At 48.7% G+C, this 21445-nt stretch overlaps 1 protein-coding gene across 10 annotated transcripts in view; it reads left to right on the top strand.

Annotated features, from left to right (window-relative positions):
• CACNA1A (calcium voltage-gated channel subunit alpha1 A) overlaps positions 1 to 21445 on the top strand; it is a 285358-nt gene that overhangs the window by 16061 nt on the left and 247852 nt on the right. For 9 of the 10 annotated variants that reach the window (XM_082729516.1, XM_082729517.1, XM_082729519.1 and 6 more), the window contains exon 2: positions 428 to 741. In XM_082729516.1, the coding sequence (XP_082585642.1) occupies positions 482 to 741 (260 nt within the window). In that variant the 5' untranslated portion in view covers positions 428 to 481. Of the gene's footprint in view, positions 1 to 427; positions 742 to 21445 lie in introns of those variants that run through there. The other variant, XM_082729520.1, reaches the window with a different exon arrangement.

Here is a 21445-nt window from a genome sequence, read left to right on the forward strand (position 1 = left end):
TTGTCTTTCTCCGATTGACTTATTTCGCTAAGCATGATACGCTCTAGTCGTCCCACGTGGATTTTAAAGCCGACCCTTGACTTCGCCCTTTCGGTTTTCTAAGTCACTCTGTGACGCTCACAGGCCCGGGAACTGGAGAGCCGTGAACAAACAGGGTCCCGATGACCCATTTTCCAGAGGGGAACACTGAGGGGCCCAGCCATCCACCGTCCCGCCCTCTGTGGTGTGTCCCTCCATCAGGGTGCGGCGGTTGCCGGGCAGCTCCCGAGAACCGGCTTCCCGCCCGAGTTGCCAAGGAAATACTAAACTCCGCTCAGCCGGCCCGGGGGCCGCTCACTGAGTGGCCACCCCCGGGCTCCCTTCCCTTCTGTCCCCGTGCACTGCGCGCCGCGCTAACCCTCCGCCCGCCCTCTGCTCTCTCCTCTAGCTGCGCGCTGTGCTGGAGGCCGAAGACCCTGCGAGTTCTGAGCGAGGTCCATGGATGTGGAAGGCCTCCCGGGTCCCCGACCCCATGTTCTCCCCGCGCAGTTATGACGCTCTGCACGACGGCGGCTCGGGGCCCCCGGGTGTGGACCGCACGGCCAGAGCCCCACAGGACGCGCGGGGCCCCTGGATGAGCGGCGGCTTCCAGGGCCCCCCTCTGAAGCGGCGGGGCGGTGTCGTGGACCACCGGGATGTCATCTTGGCCCACCAGGCGCACAAAGTCCACAGCACCCCCCAGGCCAGAAGGAAAGAATGGGAGTGAGTACGCGGGGCAGACGGGCTGGGACACGGGCGGGGGGGGGGGGGGTGGCAGCACACCCCAGGGACTGCCGTAAGCCCTTGCGAACCCCTGCGCAGCCCAGCGCGCAGCCACACAGGTGTTGGGGTAGGCGCCCCAGGCCGTCCGCGGAGGTCCCTGCGCCTGGGTCTGCGGCGGTCCCCTCGGACGGGATGGCCAGTAGTTCCGATGGGAGGCATTCCTGAAACCGGCTGAGAAATGCTGTTTTCAGGGAGTGGGAGGGGTGGGGAGCGGGAGTCGCATTCCAACCTCAAGCGCTGAGACCAAACCCGAGGGTTTGCAGGCTGGAGATGAAGTTTATAGTGCCGGAGAGAGGGGGGCTGGGGAAATGTGCTGGCTCTGGGGACTCCCGTCCTAGGCCCTCTCCCTCTTTGCCAGTGACCCCGAAAGCAGATCTTCTCCTAGGAGTCGCCTTAGGGAGGAAGGGTGGGCATTGAGCCGGCTCTGTTCCTGTGATCTTGGGCAAGTGGCCTCCCTGGGTTCTTACCCTCACCGTGAAATCGCTCTTTCTAGGAGGACATCGAAGCAGTGGGTGTGAACCTTTCAGTCCCAGGTTCAGAAGGAAAGCTGGTGCTTTTTTCCTTTTTCTTCTTCTCAAGAGCTTCTTTGGCAAAGGCTCAGAACTGGGGTGGACTCCTGGACAGACAGACCTTAAGAAGGTGGGATTCTGAATACAGTTTCAGGGCGACTGGAACGGAGGCTGGCCTGGACGCTAATCACTCCTGGGGACCCTGAAATCCCGCCTCCCACCCTCTCTGGGCTCCATCCTGTCTGACCTCTGGGAAATTAGCAACACGGTCTCCAGCGCCACACAGGGCTCTCCACCAGCCTTCCCTGGAGTTTTTGTCTGCTGGGAGGAAGAGCTGCGTTATAAATGCCAGTTGGGTTTGGGGATGTGTTGGTGAGGGATGTGTAAATAGAGAGGTGCGATGAAAACTCTTAGAAAGGGGGTGTAAGTTGGCCTCTGAGGCAGTTTCCTGAGGTTAGGCTGACATCTGGTGGCATACTGGGGCATCATGTAGAAAGGCCATGTGAAAAAGCTTTATTTTCCCACAGTGTGTTCCTCCTGATTTTCTCCTCCCCACTCACCTATCTAGCCTCCTACCCACCCTCCTATCCTTCCATCCATCCATCCATCCATCCATTCACCTGTCCTATTTCTATCCATCCACCCACCTACCCATCCGTCTTTCCAACTGGCTATCTGTCCGTCCACCCTTCCTTAAATAACTAGGGTGCATTTAATGTCTGCAGCCGTGATGTCCAAGACCCATCTTCTATCATTCCCTCTCCAGAACTTGCCTCTTCTATCCTGTATCTTCCCTCCTGAGTCTCTGTTTATTTCCATTCCTTTTATTTTCCTTTTGAAAAGAAATTTGATTCCTTCTCCCAGAACCAGGGAGGCTGCTTTAAGGGTTTAAAGTGAGTTATTTCTGCAGACCGCTGAAAAGACACTTTTAGAGAAAGGAAAAGTGTCAGTGAATTAAAGAAGTTAAAAAAAAGAAAAAACAACAGTCCCTGTTGGCCAAGGAACATGATCATTATAACTTATAATAATAATGGCAGCTAATGTTTATCGGGCACCTACTGCTTGACAGACATTTTATGATTTGTTGCCTCCTCCTGTTCTGCCACGTAGTGGATTGCCTAATTCATGGGTGAGAACCAAGAAGCTGGGAGAAGTAAAGTTATGTGCTGGGGGCCTCCCAGCTAGAAAGTGCAGACCCAGGGTTCGGACCCTAGGGTTGTTGGCCTCTAAAACTCAATTTTTTTTTTTTTTAACCTTTTATTTATCTATTTGAGAGAGGAGAGAGGGAGAGAGAGCACAAGTGGGGAAGGGGGGGGCAAAGGGAAAGGGGAAAGCAGACTCCTCACTGAACAGGAAGCCAGATGCAGGGTTTGATCCCAGGACCCGGAGACCACGATCTGTGCTGAAGGCAGACGTTTAACCAACTGAGTCCCTCAGATGCCCCCAGAACCCAAGCTCTTACCTATTGGCCAAAATGGAAGTGGTGGAGATTTACTTTCAAATCACTCAGAAAGAAAGTCATTTGTATCAGGGAGAAAGAGAGAAGCAGCGGAAGGAGGGGTCTTGAGATCAGGAGACATTAGTTACCCTGTCACTTCCACCACGACCTCCTTGAATGGCCAACTCATGCCTCAATCTCCCATTGCTGTTGCTTTCTAGGACCATATGAAGATTCGCAATCTTTATAGCCACGAGCTCCAAACTGAACTCCTACCCCACCAGTAAAACAGACATGCTTTCAGCACATCATAACATATATGTTTTCATTTATTTGTCAATTATGTAAGTATCCTGCTATATTTATCATATGCCCTATACAATTATGTACATAAAATAGAAATGTCAAAAGAATGACACACCAATGGGAGACATTATTTTTAAGAGGTTTTTTTTGGTAATTTTATTTATTTTTAAGATTTTAATTTATTTATTTGAAAGAGATCACAAGTAGGCAGAGAGGCAGGCAGAGAGAGAGGAGGGCACACAGGCTCCCTGCTGAACAGAGAACCCGATGCAGGGCTTGATTCCAGGACCCTGGGATCATGACCTGAGCCGAAGGCAGAGGCTTAACCCACTGAGCCACCCAGGCACCCCTTTTTAAGAGGTTTTAATTTTTGGAATTTAATTGTACAAAAGCTCCCCTGCTCTTGAAGTTTACTTTCACCTTTTGAATACTGTGTTTGTCAGAGTTCTTCCTTCTGAACATGTTCAAACACGCTAAATAGAACAGTGAACCCCATGTACTCATCACCCAAATTTAATAAGTATCAGAATTTTGCCAGACTTACATCATAAATCCATTTTTGTCTTTCTTATTCTCTGAGCTATTTTAAAGCCAATCCCCGACCTTATATGATTTCACAAGCTTCAGACGACATCCCTAAACCACACAGACATTCTCATACTCATATCCCATTGGCAGAATTAACAGTGACTTTTAAAAATATCACCTAATTTCCACTCCCCATTTAAATACCTCCACTTGTCTTTTTACAGCCAATTTCTTTGCATCAGGAAGGTCTGTGTGTTGCATTCAGTCATTATATCTTTTAAAAATATTTTGTATTATTTATTAGAGAGAAAGCATGAGCACAGGGAGGGGCAGAGGGAGAAGGAAACTCTCTACTGAGCAGGGAGCCTGTTACAAGGCTCGATCCTTGGACCCTGAGATCAGGAGCCAAAGCAGACACTTAATGGACTGAACCACCCAGGTGTCCCTACTTCTTTCTTTTACCAATATTTAGGACACCCTCTCTGTGCTCAGCTCCGTGGGGGATCTTGGGGACACATCAGTCAACAGTCTGCTCTGGCCATAATGATGCTGTCCACCTGCAGGAAAACCCAACAGGAAACAAATGGTGACCAGCAAGAAGAGCGAGGAAGAGGGTCTCCCTGAGGAGCATTTCTAGGCCAGATCTCATCCTGTGCCAGCGAACCCCTACAGGGCCTCCTGAGATGCAGGTTCCCATCCAGCAGGGCTGTAGGGGGTGCCCTGGGACTCTCCATTTCTTTTTAACAGGCTCCCACGTGAGGCAGGAGGATGGTCTCAACAGCTAGGTTCTGAGTCATCACCGCTGTCATGGTCATTGTCAAAGAACAGAGGGCCCGGGTGGGAGAATGGGGGGCAAGGAGAGGAGAGCCCAACAAACTGCAATGAAAACTGCGAATGATACTTATTATGCTGTGAGGATAGCGACCATAACCAGTGTCTGTGGAGCACTTACTATCTGCAGGGCATGGCCCCAAGCGCTTTCTATACATTAACTCATTTAATCCACATCACCACTGTTCTAAATAGAAGGTGCAGAGTGGCATGATTTTCCACCGTTTCTGTGCTCCGCAACTCATCCCGGGCACACAGCAAGCTCGTGAAGCCGTGAGTTGGCGGTGGTATTACTGTGCCATTAGGTCGCCCCTTATGCAAATGGGCAAGCAGGTCCCCAGGGTTACTGAGGCATCTGGGACCTGTCGGGACAGGGTGACAGGATCTGGGCTCTTAGGCCAGAACTGGCTGTTTCTAGGACGTTGGGATTCAGGCTCAGCCATCCTGCTGGGGCTGGGGTGGGCAACCTGCATCGTCCTGGTCCCCGGAGCCTGAGCTGAGATGAGGGGACGTGCCAGGTGAGGAAGAAGGCAACTCCAGTTCTTCTAATTCTTCTTTTTTTTTTTTTTTTAAAGATTTTATTTATTTATTTGACAGACAGAGATCACAGTAGGCAGAGAGGTAGGCAGAGAGAGAGAGGGAGGAGGAAGCTCCCTGCTGAACAGAAAGCCTGATGTGGGGCTCGATCCCAGGACTTTGGGATCGTGACTGAGCCAAAGGCAGAGGCTTTAACCCACTGAGCCACCCAGACACCCCAACACCAGTTCTTCTAGTGAATCCATTTTCTCATTTATTCTCCACCCTTGCCCCCATCTCTTTCATCTTCAGTACACAATAAGCTAGTTCCAGGGTTTTTGGCGGACAAATTAGGATTATTTAGGATTATAGGAGACTGTTGATAAAATGACTAGTGCCACTGGACCCCAAGGTGGCATGTTTAACCCACATGTGACCTCAAGGGTTGCTAAGATGGATCTGGGTTTCTGCGGCTTATAACTCACTTGGGTCAAAACCGAAGTCCTCCCTAAGGCCATCATGGTCCTGTGTGATCTGCCTGTCACTTCCCTGCTGTCACCCCTTCCCACCCTCCTCCTTATTCACCCTGCTTCAGCCACCGGGACCTCTTCACTATTCCTCAAACACATCAGGGCAGGCCTGTCTCAGGACCTTTGCACTGGCTGTTCCCTCTGATTGGAATAGCTTTTCCTCCCACACCCATATGGCTCCTTCCTTACCTCCTTCTAGCCTTTACTTAAAGGTTACCTCCTCAGCGAGTTTTTCCTCACCACCCTGTTTAAAATTCAGCCTCTATATGTACCTCCTCCTTCCGACTTACTTTATTTTTCTGATGAGCACTGATAACCAGCTCATAGTTATTGCACCTTTGGCTTTTTATCTTGTTGATTATTTGTATTTTCTCCACTAGTTCCCCGAGGTGTGTTCTTTGCCGGGTCCCTAGCTCACAGTGAGGGAGCCCAATCGGACCAGACACCTATTGTATGGCCCAAGGGCTATGAAAGGTTTTCATAGGTTTAAAGGGTTGAAAAAAATTCAAAAGCAGAGTAACATTTCTTGATATGTGAAATTGTATGAAATTCAAAATTCAGCGTGCGTTAAGTTTTTTTTGGAACGCACCTTGGTTGGTTTACACACCTGTGGTCCTGAGGCTACTTCAGCATCACAGGGGTGGAGTCGAGTCTGTAACACTCTGGGCTGCCAAGCTGAAAATAGGCCATTTTCAGGAGTCTGTGGGCCCCTGGGCTGGAACAGTCGGCCTTGGTGGTGGCCTGGGCTATAGGCCAGGGGAGCTGGGTTCTCCCAGGCAGTCACCCCGCTCGCTTGCTGATGCCACAACTAGCCACCAGGTGGCACTGTGGTTCCCAAGCAGAGCGTAAGGGAGCAGCCCAGAGTGGGAGGTGGTCCGCTCACCTTCCCAGGTACTCACCTCCCGGGCTCATTCTTCCTTCTCTGTGTTCTTTTCTTTTCTTTTCTTTTCTTTTCTTTTCTTTTCTTTTCTTTTCTTTTCTTTTCTTTTCTTTTCTTTTCTTTTCTTTTCTTTTCTTTTCTTTTCTTTCCTTCCTTTCAAAAAGATTTTATTTATTTGACAGAGAGGGAACATAATAAGCAGGGGGAATGGGAGAGGGAGAAGCAGGCTGATGCAGGGCTTAATCCCAGGATCCTGGGATCATAACCTGAGCTAAAGGCAGACACTTAACGACTGAGCCACCCCGGCAACCCCCTTCTCAGTGTTCTAAGAAATGGAAGGAAGCCCCAAAGCGTGAATCCTATTTTCATCATATGATACTTCATCATTACATATATGGCAGTGTCTTTTTTCTTGCAGAAAGGGGCTGGTAAAGATGAATGGGGGGAAGGGATCTTGGGGTTTGAAGGGTTCCCAGAGGGCTGAGGGCTTCAGGTGGGTCCTGGGGTCAAGTGTGGAGCCCATCTGGCCTTGGGCTGGGGTGTGGTTGGCTACCTGGACTGGGAGCCAGATGGCAAGAGTCCACATCCTAGCTCTGCCCTCACCGACTCTGTCACTCGAGAGGAGGGTCATTCTTCTCCCTGTGTCTCAATTTCTTCATCTGTAAAATGGGAATAATCACGCTTGTTTCTGGAATTCCTACAAAGATGAAATTTAATGTATCATTATATGACGTTTAAAAGCGTTTAAAACAATGCAGGCACGCAGTGTTGAGCCTTGATACCAGTTTGCTATAGTCCCAGGAAGGGTAAACAGTTAAGCACTCAGAGGCCACAGTTTAATAGTTAAAAAAAAAAAAAAAAGAATAGCAGGTTGTTTAGACATCACAATTAAACCAAATTTGACCTTTACAGACCTGCCTGGAAAACGGAGCATTTTTTTTTCCCCTTCTTTTTAAGGGAGGCAGTTGGACAGTTCTAGCCTACTTGATATTTAAAAAAAATATAGGTCTGGTCCCAGGGAGTTTCTTTTTCAGTGCGGCTGGCTGGTTTTTAGTGCAGTAAGACCCTCTTTTTGTCCTCTGAAGCAATAGCAACTTTGGCTGTAGTTAGCCATGGAGGGCCTGGGGAGCATCCCTGCCCCATGGTGCTGTCCCCCTCCCCCACTTTGCCCCCCCCCCATCCTTTATGATCTATGATCTACCAGGTTTTCCATGCTCATTTTTGGAGCCCAAGCAGCTTGTGAACAAATGACCCTCAGAGTTACCTTCTTGTCTATGGTCGATTCCAGTCTTCTTTCCTGCTTCCAACCCTCTAGAAGTCTGTCCTTTTGACACCCCAAGGTTCTCTCGATAGTGTCTGCACCTGTGCTCTCCAGATTGTCTGCACTTCTTCCCCCTACTTCTCCTGCCCCCTGCTCCAGGGAGGGGAACCATTGGTTTCATCTTTGAATAAACTTCCACCATGACTCTTCTCCCTTCAGTCTAGTCTCACTGGCCTATCTTCTATTCCTGGCATTTTCAAGTAGTGTTTGTACCTCAGGGCCTTTCCACTTGCTGTTGCTTCTGTCTGGAATGTCCTTGGCATGGCTGCCTCCTTCTTGCATTCCAATCTCAGCACAGATGTCTCAGCACAGGCCCACACTGTGGATCACATCAGTCTGTTCATTGCCCGCCATTGGGTGTTTCCATCTAAACTGGACTGCCAGTGACATGAAGGCAGGACTTTTGTCTTCCTTGTCCACTGCAGTGCCCCCATTGCATAGAAGGTACCCGTATTTGTTGAGTAAACTGATCCCTGGGAACCTGAGCATCTATAGTGATGACCTCTCTTTGTCTCTGGCTTTGAGATCTGCAATCTCTTCGAGCCAGTGAACATCTTTTTCTCTTCAGCTCTCAATCCAGGGCATCTTTTAATTCCAAGTCCTGTGTGATGTACCCAGGGGGTTTTACCTGATGGAGGAGGCAGACATGCAGACAAGCGACTGTACACATCACCCAGGGGGTACACAGAGACCAGTCTTCATTTATCCCACAATCACCGTGGGCCTGGCCCTGGGCTAAAGGGCTTTGGCATCATCATCTCTCCAGAAAGAGCCACATCAAGTATCTTCTCTTTGTCCCCATTAACCTCTCTCTATGGTTTGCAGCAGGAGTCAGCAAGCTACTCCATCTCTCAGGCCAGATATGGCGCACCACTTCTTTCTGTAAGTAAAGTTTTATTGGTACATGGTCATTCATTTACACACGTTCTGTGGCTTCTCTCACATTCCAAAGGCAGAGCTGAGTCATTGCTGCAGAGACTGTATGACCACATGAACCCCAAAGCTGAAAGCATTCACTCTCTGGCCCTTTATAGTAGCTTGCATTCCAGATTTTGAGATTAGATTTTCATCTCTTAGCCACGAACTCATTTCAATCTCATATGCTGCTTGAAGACATTGGGGTGTGTATTTATTTTTGTTATTTATTAACAAATTTTGTTATTTATTAAGCAGATGCAATGGGCATCCTTGTAATAGGCATTCTGATACTTTCCTTTAACTTTAAGAAAACCTTAGTGAGTTCTTTAATTACCCTTTCCTTCTTTTTAAATCAGGAAACTAGAGCCTAGAGTGGTTAAGAAACTTTCCCAAAGTCACACAGCTCAGAAATGACCTTCTGGCTCCATTGGGTTCATTTCCAAAAATCGGGAGGCCTTTCCCTCCAAGGCCAGAGAAGGGCTGGGACCTTCTTTCAGTCATTTAAATGTTCACAGCTGTCCCCAAATGCCTCCCCAAATGGGGAAGCATCTGAAGGAGTAACACGAGTATGTGGGATTTTTCAGCAGACATGTGTGACTGAAATTCTTTATAAACTGACACAGTGCCCGTGTATTGGGTCTGTTGGCGAGCCCCCTGGAACACTGTGGAACTCTTCTGTTCCTTCTTAGAATGTAGATGCTCCATTTCAAAGAGGCTTCATCAAATAAAGCCAGGCTGGAGAGCTCCTTGGGTTTCTCCATCACAGAATTCGGACCCTTTCTTGTGTGTTTTCTTTCCTGGCCTTTACCTGACATGCCAGCTTGGCTGGTTCCCACAAGGGCAGCCAATGGACTGACCCATTCTCTTCAGATCCATGTTCATGATCTCCAGTCCTGAGTCAGGCCTGTGTGCTAGACTCTGGCTGACCACCGCAGGTTAGCAGCATGGTGGAATCTTGGATTTCTTTGCAGGGGGAAAGGTTTTTGGTGACGGTATGGCCATGTGGCTTTGGCTGTCCTACAGGATAATCAGCAGCAGATTTTTTGATTCTGCCAGCCCTCATGGCCTTGGCACCCATCATCACCCCTGCTAGAGCATGGATATCACTGGACTCACCAGAGTTTCTCATTTGGCAGCCTGGAGTGGGGCCTGAGAATCTGTATTTCTCAAAAGCTCACCAGGACGCTGCTTCTGGTGGTCCAGGGTCTACACTTTGAGAAGCATGGCTTTGGGTCAGTGGTTCCCAACTTCCGCTGCACATCAGGATCGCCTGGGAAATTGTAAAAACCCCAATGCCCAGGCCATCTGTACCCCCCCATTAAATCCCCCTCTGGGGCTTGGCATTTTCAAAGTTTCCAGGTGATTCTAACATGGAATCCTGTTTGAGAACCCAGGCCCCAAGGTCATCGATTCTCATTTTACTTACGATATACTCCGAGGAGGTTTCTAGGTTTATACACAACTTGGAAACATAAAATCCACTGGGGGATTAAAAAAATAATGTCTAATCCATTCCTAAGCCAACACAGAATTATGCTCATATGATTCACGGTTTGGATTCTTATTCTTTTGGCTTCAATGATCTCTTCTCTGTGTATTCAGATATTCAGCTGGGACACATTGGTACAGCTTATTGTTAAAATATGAACATATTTCCATACCAGTTAGTAAATAGCCTTGAGTTTCCCTCCCCCACCCACCAGGGCTCTTCCTGGGTCTTCCCACACCTCCCGATGATCCACGTTCCAGCGGTGGTGCCTCTTGCTGGTTGTTAAGTATTTTAAAATTTTGTCCAGTGCATTTGACCTGCTTGCCTGTATGGGTACCTCGAAGGCAGACAGGGGTCTAGAATAGGTCGGAAGCCTCTGAGCCCTCAGTCCACATTGGCTACCTTCGAGACCCTCCCTTGCCCTGCAGGATCCCTCCAGCTGGTGATTGTGTCTGAGACACATTTGGGACCCAGGAATCTTTGGGGAGGACTAGAACCTAGAACCCCAGATGCCCCATGCATCCTTCCACTCTTGGGGGAACAGTCAGTCTGGGATTTGTATTTGGAGGACCCCCCCCCTCCACATCCTCCCATTTGCTACTCTCAAAGGCACCTTCCCCCCCACCGCCATCTTTGGGCACCTCTGGTATCATTTCCTGATTGAGTTCTGGATTTCCTAAGAGACAAGAAAGGTGTTGACTTCAAGGAATGTTTCTTCTGAGGCAGGAAACCACAGCTTCCTGTAACAGAGAAGGCTGTGTTGGAAGAGAGGGGTGAGCAGAGTTATGGGGGTGCATGAGTAGGAGAAATAGTCTGGGGAGTCAGGGGTGGGTCATAGAGATGGTGAGGAGGGTTTCCTGTGGGTAGAGGATGGGGAGCTTGGCTGGAGAAGCCTGCCACAGGGGAGGATCAGCAAAGACACACCCACAAGGAACACTTTGCAGACTGAGGAAGTGCAGGGACCCCTTTTCAGAATTTTAATTTTAAATGCATAAAATCTGGGGTGCCTGGGTGGCTCCGTGGGTTAAGCGTCTGACTTGATTTTAGCTTAGGTCAAGATCTTGGGGTCCTGGGATGGAGCCCACCTTGGGATCCCCATTCAGTGTGGGGGTCTGCTTGAGTTTCTTTCTCTCCCTCTCCCACTCTATCTCTTTTAAATATATAAATCTCTAAAAATAAATGCATAACATCAAACACAAAGAAGACTAATTATAGTGAAAATTAGTAACCAAAATACCTGAACCAGTGGTTTGTCATACTCTTACAAATATGCCTCTTTAATAACACGTGAAAACCCGTGATCTGGTGACAGGCCTTACAATTTTGGGTAGTGATGGGAGTAAATGGTATTTCAAGATCTCTGCAATCATTGTAATGTGACATGGAAGTGTGTTTGCTGTTGATGACAAAGTCACAGGAGTTGTTAACACTGTTAATACTACTGCAATTCTTTGCCTCCGTTCATAATTACAGCTAGAGGTAGTGACAACTAGGATGTGACTTTTTTCACCAAAGTCACAGACTCCCTGAATTAAAAACAAGTTAAGTCTGGGGTCCTGGGATCGAGCCCCAAGTCAGGCTCACTGATCAGTGGGGAGTCTGCTTCCTCCCTCTCCCTCTGTGTTCCCTGCCCCCGTCCTGCCGCAAATAAATAAATAAATAAATAAATAAAATCTTTTTAAAAAAAACAACCCACAAAGCAAATTAAGTCCAACTTCATCTAGGGAACAAAGGAAGAGGTGGTTTCAGAGGGAACTCTGGAGTTTCTTATTTGGGGATGGTTACCCAGGAGGCTGTCAGAAGTTAGAGGATAGAACAGAGCAGGGAAGAAGGAGGTAGAAGTAGGGACTGGAGGAATTGTAACACGGAGCAGAGTGGTTAAGCCTTTGGACTTGGGAGCCAGGGTGCTTGGGTTCAAATCCTGGCACAACTTCTTACCAGCTTTGTAATTGTAGTGTGTCAACAGCACCCCACTTCTGGTACCAAATCTAGGCTTCTTCAGTTACTGGACCAATATTATGCACCCCGGTTGACACATTTGTAGAATGAGGATGACAAGTGCCTTATCCAGTGTGATGGAATAATATGTGATGGGACAGGAGTATCTTAGAAAAGGTGGTCAGGGATGGCCCATCTGGTGAGGTGACGTTTGAGTCAAGTCCTGAATGAGGGAGATGAGCCACCCATGCAAAGTTCTTGGGAGAAGGAAGTTTCAGGTAGTGAGAACAGCAAGTGCAAAGGCCCTGAGGCGGGAGCCTGCCTGGTATGTCTGAGGACCAGCAAAGCAACTGGTGTGGCTGGAGCAAGGTGAGTGAGGCGGAGAGTGGTGAGAAATGCAGCTGAAGGAGTTGGTGGGCATCAGCTCCTGTGTTATATGTCAGAGATATGAGGGTGAATACTTCCCAGTTGGTGCCCTCCGTGAAATCCAAGACATAGCCATAAGCTGGTCCAGTGAGGTAAATACTTTAAGAGATGTATAAACAGAGGGATTAGCTACAGCTTTCTAAAGGTCTCCTGAGCTGAGACCTAAGGATAAGCAGGCGGTCATTCCAGAACAGAACAAGAACAAGGAGGCATGATCCTTGGAGCTGCCTGGAAGAACCAGCTAAGGAGGTTATAACCGCATCATGAAGAGCAAGAGAAGCTCGTGTTCCAAGAAGGAGAACGGGGTCCACAGCGTCAGACCCAACTGAGGGATCAAGTGGACAGAGATAGGGAGCTCCAGGGGAGCAACGGCTGAAGAGCCAGATGCTGGGTCATGTGGTGTGGAGTGGGGATGGGGGTGGGTGGGGGGGCAGCTCCTCTGTTCTCCTAGTCCTGGAGGCCACGTCATCAGGACATGGGAGTCACGTTTTGACTCCTCTCGGTGTGTCACTGAGCATTTTCCATTCTTGCTTTGAAGTGTCTTGTTCATCCTGCATTGGCGGGGAACTAACAAGCCTGGTTCTGACGCTGAGTTCTGGTCTTCATCAGTCTCCGTGCCCACGGCCAGACCAACGTCCTGGCCATTTTCTCAGACTGTTGCCACCTCTTAGGAGTTCCATTCTTTTTTATTTTATTATATTTATTTATTTTTAAGTTAACCTATAATGTATTATTTGTTTCAGGGATACCGGTCTGTGAATCATCAGTCTTACACAATTCACAGCACTCACCATAGCACAAACCCTCCCTAATGTCCATCACCCAGCCACCCTATCCCTCCCCACCACCCCCCAGCAACCCTCAGTTTGTTTCCTGAGATTAGGAGTCTCTTATGGTTTGTCTCCCTCTCTGGTTTCCTCTTGTTTCATTTTCCCTTCCCTTCTCCTGTGATCCTCTGTCTTGTTTCTCAAATTCCTCCGATCAGTGAGATCATATGATAATTGTCTTTCTCTGATTGACTGACTTTGCTCAGCATAATCCCCTCTAGTTCCATCCACGACGAGTTCCGTTCAATGCTGCCAAGCCTTCCCATCTGAGTTTTCATCAGACATTGACTCCGCTCCTGTGTTGTCCCAAGCACCGAGCGAGCAAGGGGTCCGATGGCGAGTGTTAGCTATTTTGCAACAGTTTTGCAAAGTCAGCTTGGCGGAGGTGTTTCCTCTTGGGGAGTTTAGTCTAATGGGAAGAGCAGTTAGGAAGTGGAGATCATCATAGGCACTGGTGATATTGAACACTTCTGATACGGCTGGCCCTCTGCCTCCTCCACCTTGAGGATAAGCCTTGAGGATAAGTGGAGTCTTGAAAGTCCATGTGGGTCATGCCATGATCCCTACTTCCTGCTGTGACAAAATGGACATCTGTCAACCTGGGTCCAGATCCTAGCTTCCTGCTCCCATCTTGAACATGCAGCCGGAACCAGACATGAACGTTGGTTCTGTTAAGCCACCAGGGCTGGGGGGCGTCTGTTAGGGCGGCACTGCTGGGCCATTCTGACTCTGATCGCCGCCTTCCTGACTGCCCCAGATACTGCGTGCTGGTCTCTCTTCTGCTGTGTGTGATCACATTCTTCCCTTCACTTCTTTTTTTTTTTTTTACTTTTTTTTTTTAAAGATTTTATTTATTAATTTGACAGAGATAAATCACAAGTAGACAGAGAGGCAGTCAGAGAGAGAGAGGGAAGCAGGCTCCCTGCTGAGCAGAGAGCCCGATGCGGGACTCGATCCCAGGACCCTGAGATCATGACCTGAGCCGAAGGCAGCGGCTTAACCCACTGAGCCACTCAGGCGCCCCTCTTCCCTTCACTTCTAATTCCTGCCCAAATACTATCGATTCTTTAAAAATAGCTCCCGCAAAGCCTTCTTGAAACTTCCATAACATTTACAGTCCCTGCATCACTATTTAACACCTAGTCCTTCGCTGTGGTTATTTTATTGCTTGTTTCTCTCCACCTGTATTTCAGGACGGCAGCGCTCCGCAGGCAAAACTTTGGTCCGTCTGTTGTATCCCAGCATCTAGAACTTCCAGGGAATCCGTAGGTGTTCAACAAATTTTTTTTTAGAGATTTTATTTATTTATTTGCGAGTGGGGGGTAGGGAGAGAATCTGAAGCAGATTCCATACTGAGCACAGAGCCCCCATGCAGGGCTCGATCCCACAACGGAGAGACTGTGACCTGAGCTGAAACCCACAGTCACATGCTCAACTGACTGAGCCACCCTGGCACCCCCTTTAGCAAATATTTTTGAATGAATGAATGGTTAGAGGAATAAATGAATGAGAACTTTTATGGAGTTGTGTTTGAATCCTTGCTATGGCCGTGTGCAGCGCAAAGCCTGTAGTAGTTGCTGAATAAACATGGCTGATTAAATGAGTGACCTCATGGCTTTCCCCAGCACTGTAGATTCTTGAGCAAAGGCTTTTGTTTAGAATTTTAAGCAGAGATTTGTTTGTTCATTTGTTTGTTTATTTGTTTTTAAGATTTTATTTATTTATTTAACAGAGAGAGAGGGAGAGAGAGATCACAAGTAGGAAAAGCAGCAGGCAGAGAGAGAGGGGGAAGCAGACTCCCCGCTGAACAGAGAGCCCAAGGAAGGGCTTGATCCCAGGACCCTGGGATCATTAGCTGAGCTGAAGGCAGATTCTTAACCCACTGAGCCACCAGCCGCCCCGTAGGCAGAGACTTGTTATTAAATGGTGAGATGATTTGGGATCGTATAAAGGAAGCATGGTCTGCAAGGGGGAATTGTGAGTGAATCTGAGAATTATAGATATAGAAAATGGTGTTCAGAGGATTTGGGGTGGGGAGTGGAAAACCCACTGCTTTGGAATCAGAGGTAATGATTAAGAAGCTTTCGGCTGCAAGTAACAGAAAACCCAACTCACACTTTAAAAACTGAAGTATAATTCACATAACATAAAATTAAGCACTAACCATCTTCATATGAAAACTCAGGGGCGTTTAACACATTTACAATATTGCGCTACCATCCTCTCTGTCTAGTTTTAAGAGGTTTTCATCATCCCAGAAGGAAACCCTATTCTCATTATTGGTTTTACTAGAGACATATGGGCTTCAAGCACAGTTAGATCAAGGATCCAGCTTTCTTTGTAATTCTCTTAGCGTTCTCCTCTGGAGTTGGTTTTGTTTTCAGGCTGGCTTCTCTGTAGATGGTTGTAGATGGTTGTTACCCCCAGTTAATGTCTAGGAAGAGGAAAAGACAGCTTCCAGCGATGCTCTCTCTTGAGAGCAAGATGCTTTCTTCCCAGAAGACCCTGGTGAACTTCTCCCTGGGTCATACTGACCCATGGTGGCCGATGCCAGCCCATCCTGGAAGGAGTAGCTAATGATGAGATTAAGGCTGACGGTAATCCAACTAGATTAACTAACTGGGTGACTCCTCCCTGGCCCACTGCCAGAGATGAACCTAGGATTGCATCCCTACTCCATCATTTCCCAGCTGTGTGATTATGCATCAGTGTTCCAACCTCTCTGAGCCTCAGTTTCCCCAGCTGTAAAAAGGGATCATAATGATACCTGTTCATAGAGTTCTTAGGAGGGCGAAGTGACGGATGGATATAAAGCACCCAGCACAGTCCTTCCCACAGCAGACAGCTCAGTGGATAAAAGCATTAATAACAGCTGTCAGCTGCTGCTTTGGAAAACTCTAGGGGTGCCATTTACATAGACGATGTATGTGCTTGTGCCTTCTGGAGTTGTTCTGCATGGCAGATTTGCAAAATGCTTTCAAGGATTAACTCAAGTCACCTTACAACATGCCTGTGAGTTAGGCATTATCCTCGTCCCCATTTTGTCCACGGGGAAACTGAGGGACAGAGAGGTTAGATCACTTACCGTGGGTACCACAGAGCACAAGTGGCATTTGACTCCTAGCATCCTGTCCTCAGATCTTCCATTGGCACCACCGAGCTGTTGGTCTCTGGCATTTTCCGGCCACCAAGCCCGGGCCCCAGCATTTCATGTCGTCTGTTACAGAAACCCGAGGGGGCAGAGATCACCGAGTCTGTTGACAGGAGCCTTGATGAGTCACCCCACAGACCCCAGCAGGTCAGTTGCAAGCATTGGGACTGAGCCCATGTCTGCCTGATGCCAGCGTGTAGTCTCCTAACGAACCCCCATGCCAGGTGGCTCTGGAAGTCCCCGCACCCACCTGAGCTCCTGAGAGACATCTGAAATGGGAATCCGACTCATTATTGTGATGGTTGCAAAATATTGTAGTGAGTGGGTTTCAAACACTGTAAACAGGTTTAGTCCTCTTCCGTTCTTCTGCAAAGAGGCAATTTACTAAGAGCTGAGGAACCTAAGCTAAATTTAACTAACCAAAGCTGGTGAGCTCCTGCAGAGCCTTGAGGACGTGCTGCCTTGGCCGCAGCAGATCAGACAGCTGGGAACTCTGGGGACCCTCCCGAAGGCCCCCTCCCTCCCGCCGGTGGGTGAGGGTCCCGAGGCAGGTCTCCGGGTGCCCCAAGTGAAGCAGGATCAGAGGTCAGAGATATCCTGGTTGGGGTCTTTACTAGCAGAGCGGGTGCAGCTCAATAGTAGAAGGGGCTTCCTCTTGCTCTGTCTGTCTCTATGAATTTGTATTTTCTCTCTTCCTCCCTCCCTCCCTCTCTCTCTGGTCTTCTGTTTCTCTATCTATCTGAATTCTTCTTCTCCCTGGTTGTCCCCCTGTCTCTGGGTCTCTCTGTCTCTGTCTCCGTTTCCCTGCATCCCCCTCTCACACAGGCACATCCTTCCTCTCCTGCCCGCTTCAGCCACCCCTGGTTTCGCTGCTCCGTCTACATGACGAAGACACTGTCCCGTCTGTGAGTTGGGCAGAGGCATGGAAGAGAAATTCTCCGCACCCTCAGTGACAGATCTTGCCCGCTGTAAGGGCGTATTCTGCCAAAAGCATGTATCTTGACTCAGGTTCCCTGAAAGCAGAGTCGGAGATGGGGAATCTTAGGCAAGGGATTTCTTGAGGGGGTGTGACCTCTGAGGCAGTGCTTCTCAAGGTTGGCTGCACGGTATAATCTCCTGGGGAGGTTCTCAAAAACCCTGATGGGGCGCCTGGGTGGCTCAGTGGGTAAGCTGCTGCCTTCGGCTCGGGTCATGGTCTCAGGGTCCTGGGATCGAGCCCCGCATCGGGCTCTCTGCTCGGCGGGGAGTCTGCTTCCCCCTCTCTCTCTGCCTACTTGTGATCTCTGTCAAATAAGTAAATGAAATCTTTTTAAAAATAATTTAAAAAATAAATAAAAAATAAAAAATCCTGATAGCTGGGCTTCCCTCCTTACCTATTAAGGCAGAACCTCTGGGGGTGTTTCCAGTTTGAGAACCAGTGGCTATAGAAAATGAGGGATACAGGAAAGGGCAGGGGAGGAAGCGGAATAAGAATGTGGGTTCAGCCCGAGTTCAGTCCCTGCCTGATGCCTGTGGAGAGGGATGGGGTGGGAGCCTGGAGCAGGAAGAGCACCAGAGCTGAGCCCACCTGGGGCTGGGCACTGGGCTGCGAGCCGCTGGCAGTCCAGCCCAGAGGAGCCTCGGGATGGATGCCCCAGCCCAGTAAAGAGGTGCCAGGAGCCTCCTCTCAGAATCCAAAAACAGGATCCTGGATATCCCAAGGCTAACATTTCTGCATAGGATTCCATGTCTTTTAACCCTCTAAATGATACAGTGTTGGGTTACGATCACAATCAAACTAGTAATGATTAGCGTTAGATGTCCATACTGATTAATATTATCATTATTAGAAGAAGCAGTGATATTATGATAGCAATGATAAGAATAGAGACAGCTGTAACCTACACGTTAAAGAATGGACAGTGTCTCCAAATGTCTGGGTTTGAGTTCTGACTCTGCTACATACTAGCTGTGTGACCTTGGGCAAGTCACTTCACCTCTCTGGGCCTTGGTTCCCTCATCTGTAAAATGAGATAATGATCACATCTGTGTCATCAGGTGAGAGAAATGCCTGGCGTGCAGGGGGTGCCTTGAATTATTTCCTATTTATTCTTATTCCTATTCTTGTCACTACTACGAGATCTGTCAAGTTTGAACCTTCCCCGTAATTTGAGATGTATTCTTTGTGCATAAAAGTGGGTAATATATTAATGAATTAAAATAGCTCTCTCCAGAATTGCCTTGTTGGATCGTGCCTACACCCCTGAATGGTTTTCCTCTCCTTCTCTTCCTCTCCTGTAGCGCTCCCAGCTCCTCCCCCGGTTCTTAGAAAGATGGTGGCGGTGGTTATTTTTTATTTATTTTTTTAAATTATTTTTTTTAAAGATTTTTATTTATTTATTTGATAGACAGAGAGAGATCACAAGTAGGCAATAGGCAGGGAGAGAGAGGGGGGGAAGCAGGCTCCCCGCTGAGCAGAGAGCCCGATGTGGGACTCGATCCCAGGACCCTGAGATCATGACCTGAGCTGAAGGCAGAGGCTTAACCCACTGAGCCACCCAGGCACCCCTTAAATTTTTTTTTAAAAGATTTTATTTATTTATTTGACAGAGATCACAAGTAGGCAGAGAGGCAGGCAGAGAGAGAGAGGGGGACAGGAGAGCCCGTGGAAGGCTAGAGCTGAATCTTTCTAATCAAATCTTAGAACACCGAACCCTGCCACAGGTTTGCATCCACACGGGTGGTGGGCCAGGAGGACTTGTGTGTGTTTTGAAATGGTCCAAGTAAATGTCACCAAATCACGGCATCTCAAGACCCCGGACGTCATGCTTCCCGCATATTACTGGCCAAGCAGAAAGACTTGCTTCCGGAAGGTTTTTTTCACAAACTAGAAGGACACAGGAAGTAGAGGAACAAGGCAGAGCTGGATTGGCTGAGGGGTCGACTTGAGAACTGTTAGAGAGGGGGTTGAGCCTGGCCATTGGCTGCTTTGCTCCCAGGGCAAGAAGACATCTCCTTGCCTGGGTGGACAGCCTGACCGGCTTGGCTAAATGAAGCCCAGGATGGCAGGAGGCACAGATTAGAAGGGTCCAGCTCCTTTTACCTCCTGGGCCTGAACAAGCCCACGGGAGGGCAGACAGAGATTTTGCAGACGTGGTTGGGGAACCACTGGCTGCAAACTGGAATCATGGAGAATGCTAGACAAGGCCAGGACTGGGTGTGGCAAATAAAGCATTTACTTTGCGTACAGAATTTAAGGGGCACCAAAAAACTCGGTCATGAAGGTAAATATTTTAATGCAGTATTGTAAAAAATCAAAAGTCAATGCGAACAGCTTAATGAGCAAAACACTAAAATTTTATTTATATTTTTTCTTAAAGATTTTATTTATTTGTTTGACAGAGATCACAAGTAGGCAGAGACGCAGGCAGAGAGAGAGCAGGGGAGGCAGGCTCCCTGCTGAGCAGTGAGCCCAAAGGGGGCCCCATCCCAGGACCCCAGGATCATGACCTGAGCCGAAGGCAGAGGCTTTAACCCACTGAGCCACCCAGGCGCCCCAACACCAAAATTTTAAACAGGAGCAAGATCAGTGTTTCTGATTTTTCCTTTGACCTCTGGCTCCAATATGGCTCGGTGTGTGTTATGCGTTGAATTGTGTCACCCCCTGAAGTTCCTACATCCTGAAGGCCTAACTCCCAGGACCTCAGAATGTGCCCTCGTTTGGAATAGGGTTGTTGCCAATGGGATTAGTTAAGATGAGGCAGACTGGAATTGGGTGGGTCCTGCTCCAATGTAACTGGTGTCCGTAGAAAAGGGGGAAATTTGGACCCAGAGATGTGTACTGAGGGAGAACACCATGTCATGAAACAATACATTGCTGGTGTTGAAGTTGCTTAGTTTCTACATCCTGTTGTGACAGCCCCAGCCGCCTGTGACCTGGCGGGGCAGCTGTCAAATTCTGGCCCCAAAGTGAGGGGCTTACTCGCCTCCCCTTTGTTAGGAAACAGGATTTGGCCCTAGTTTTGTCTCCTTCCTCCATTTCCCCTCCCCTGCCCTCCTCCCCCTCCCCTCCCCTCCCCTCCCCAGTCTCCTCCTATGTCACCTGGAATGACTTTTCTGTTTCCCGGTATGTAAATTGGAAGTGATAATAGTCCAAGTCTTGGCTTGGGTCTCTGAGGCAGATCCTGGGATCAGAATTCAAGTCCAGATAGTTTCCTGGGAGGTGGTCTAGGGCACACCGGAGGGAGGGACGGAGTGCGGTGAGGGAAGGGAAGACGGGTTGTTAATGGACGCTCTCAAGCCAGCGGGCAGCTGAGGCTCACTTCCACCACAGGCCTCTGGGAGGCAGCAGAGAGCATGATTTTTAGAGTCCCCCCCCCCGCCCCCCACACACAGCCGTCGCGGGGGGGTGGGGGGGGAGAGGGAGGGCTGGGTTCTCATCAGTTAGTTGAGGATATTAGTTGCTTCTGAGGATGTTACACCCCAGCATTTCTGGCTGTCCTCCCTCGAGATGGGGGACATTGTGGGTGGAACACCAGTAGTATCTGGCGTAGGGTTTCTGTGAATATTCACTGAAATAATGTATGAAGACCGCAGGTGTTATTATGTCTGGAGCTGTAGCTCCCAAGTTCAGGGGAAAGAAAGAAGGCGGATGTACTCATTAGGGGAAGCCTAGGCTGCTATAACAAGAAGCCCAATACAAATTCAATGTCTTCATGAGGGTAGGAGTTTCTTTCTTTCATTTGTTGAATCTCGTTTGTTGCAGTGATGGGTTGGTTCTGTTTCAGGCAATTGTCCAGGTTCCTCTGTCACATAGCTCTGTCATTGCTGCAGACACTGCCCTGTTCCACACACAGATCCTCTGGCACTTTCCATTTCTGGACCTGCCTGCCCCATTCTCAAAAGGCAGCACCTGCCTCTCTCAGCCTCAGAACTCTCCAGCAGGATTGAATCCCAGAAGTCCATGGTGGTACCTGGCTACTTTCCCTACTCTGTCTCACCTCCCCATTCCCCAGCTGGTGTTTTCTGGGGTCACTTTGCAAATAAATACACTAGAA

This window comes from Mustela nivalis (assembly GCF_964662115.1).
Source record: "Mustela nivalis genome assembly, chromosome: 1".
Lineage (NCBI taxonomy): Eukaryota > Metazoa > Chordata > Mammalia > Carnivora > Mustelidae > Mustela > Mustela nivalis.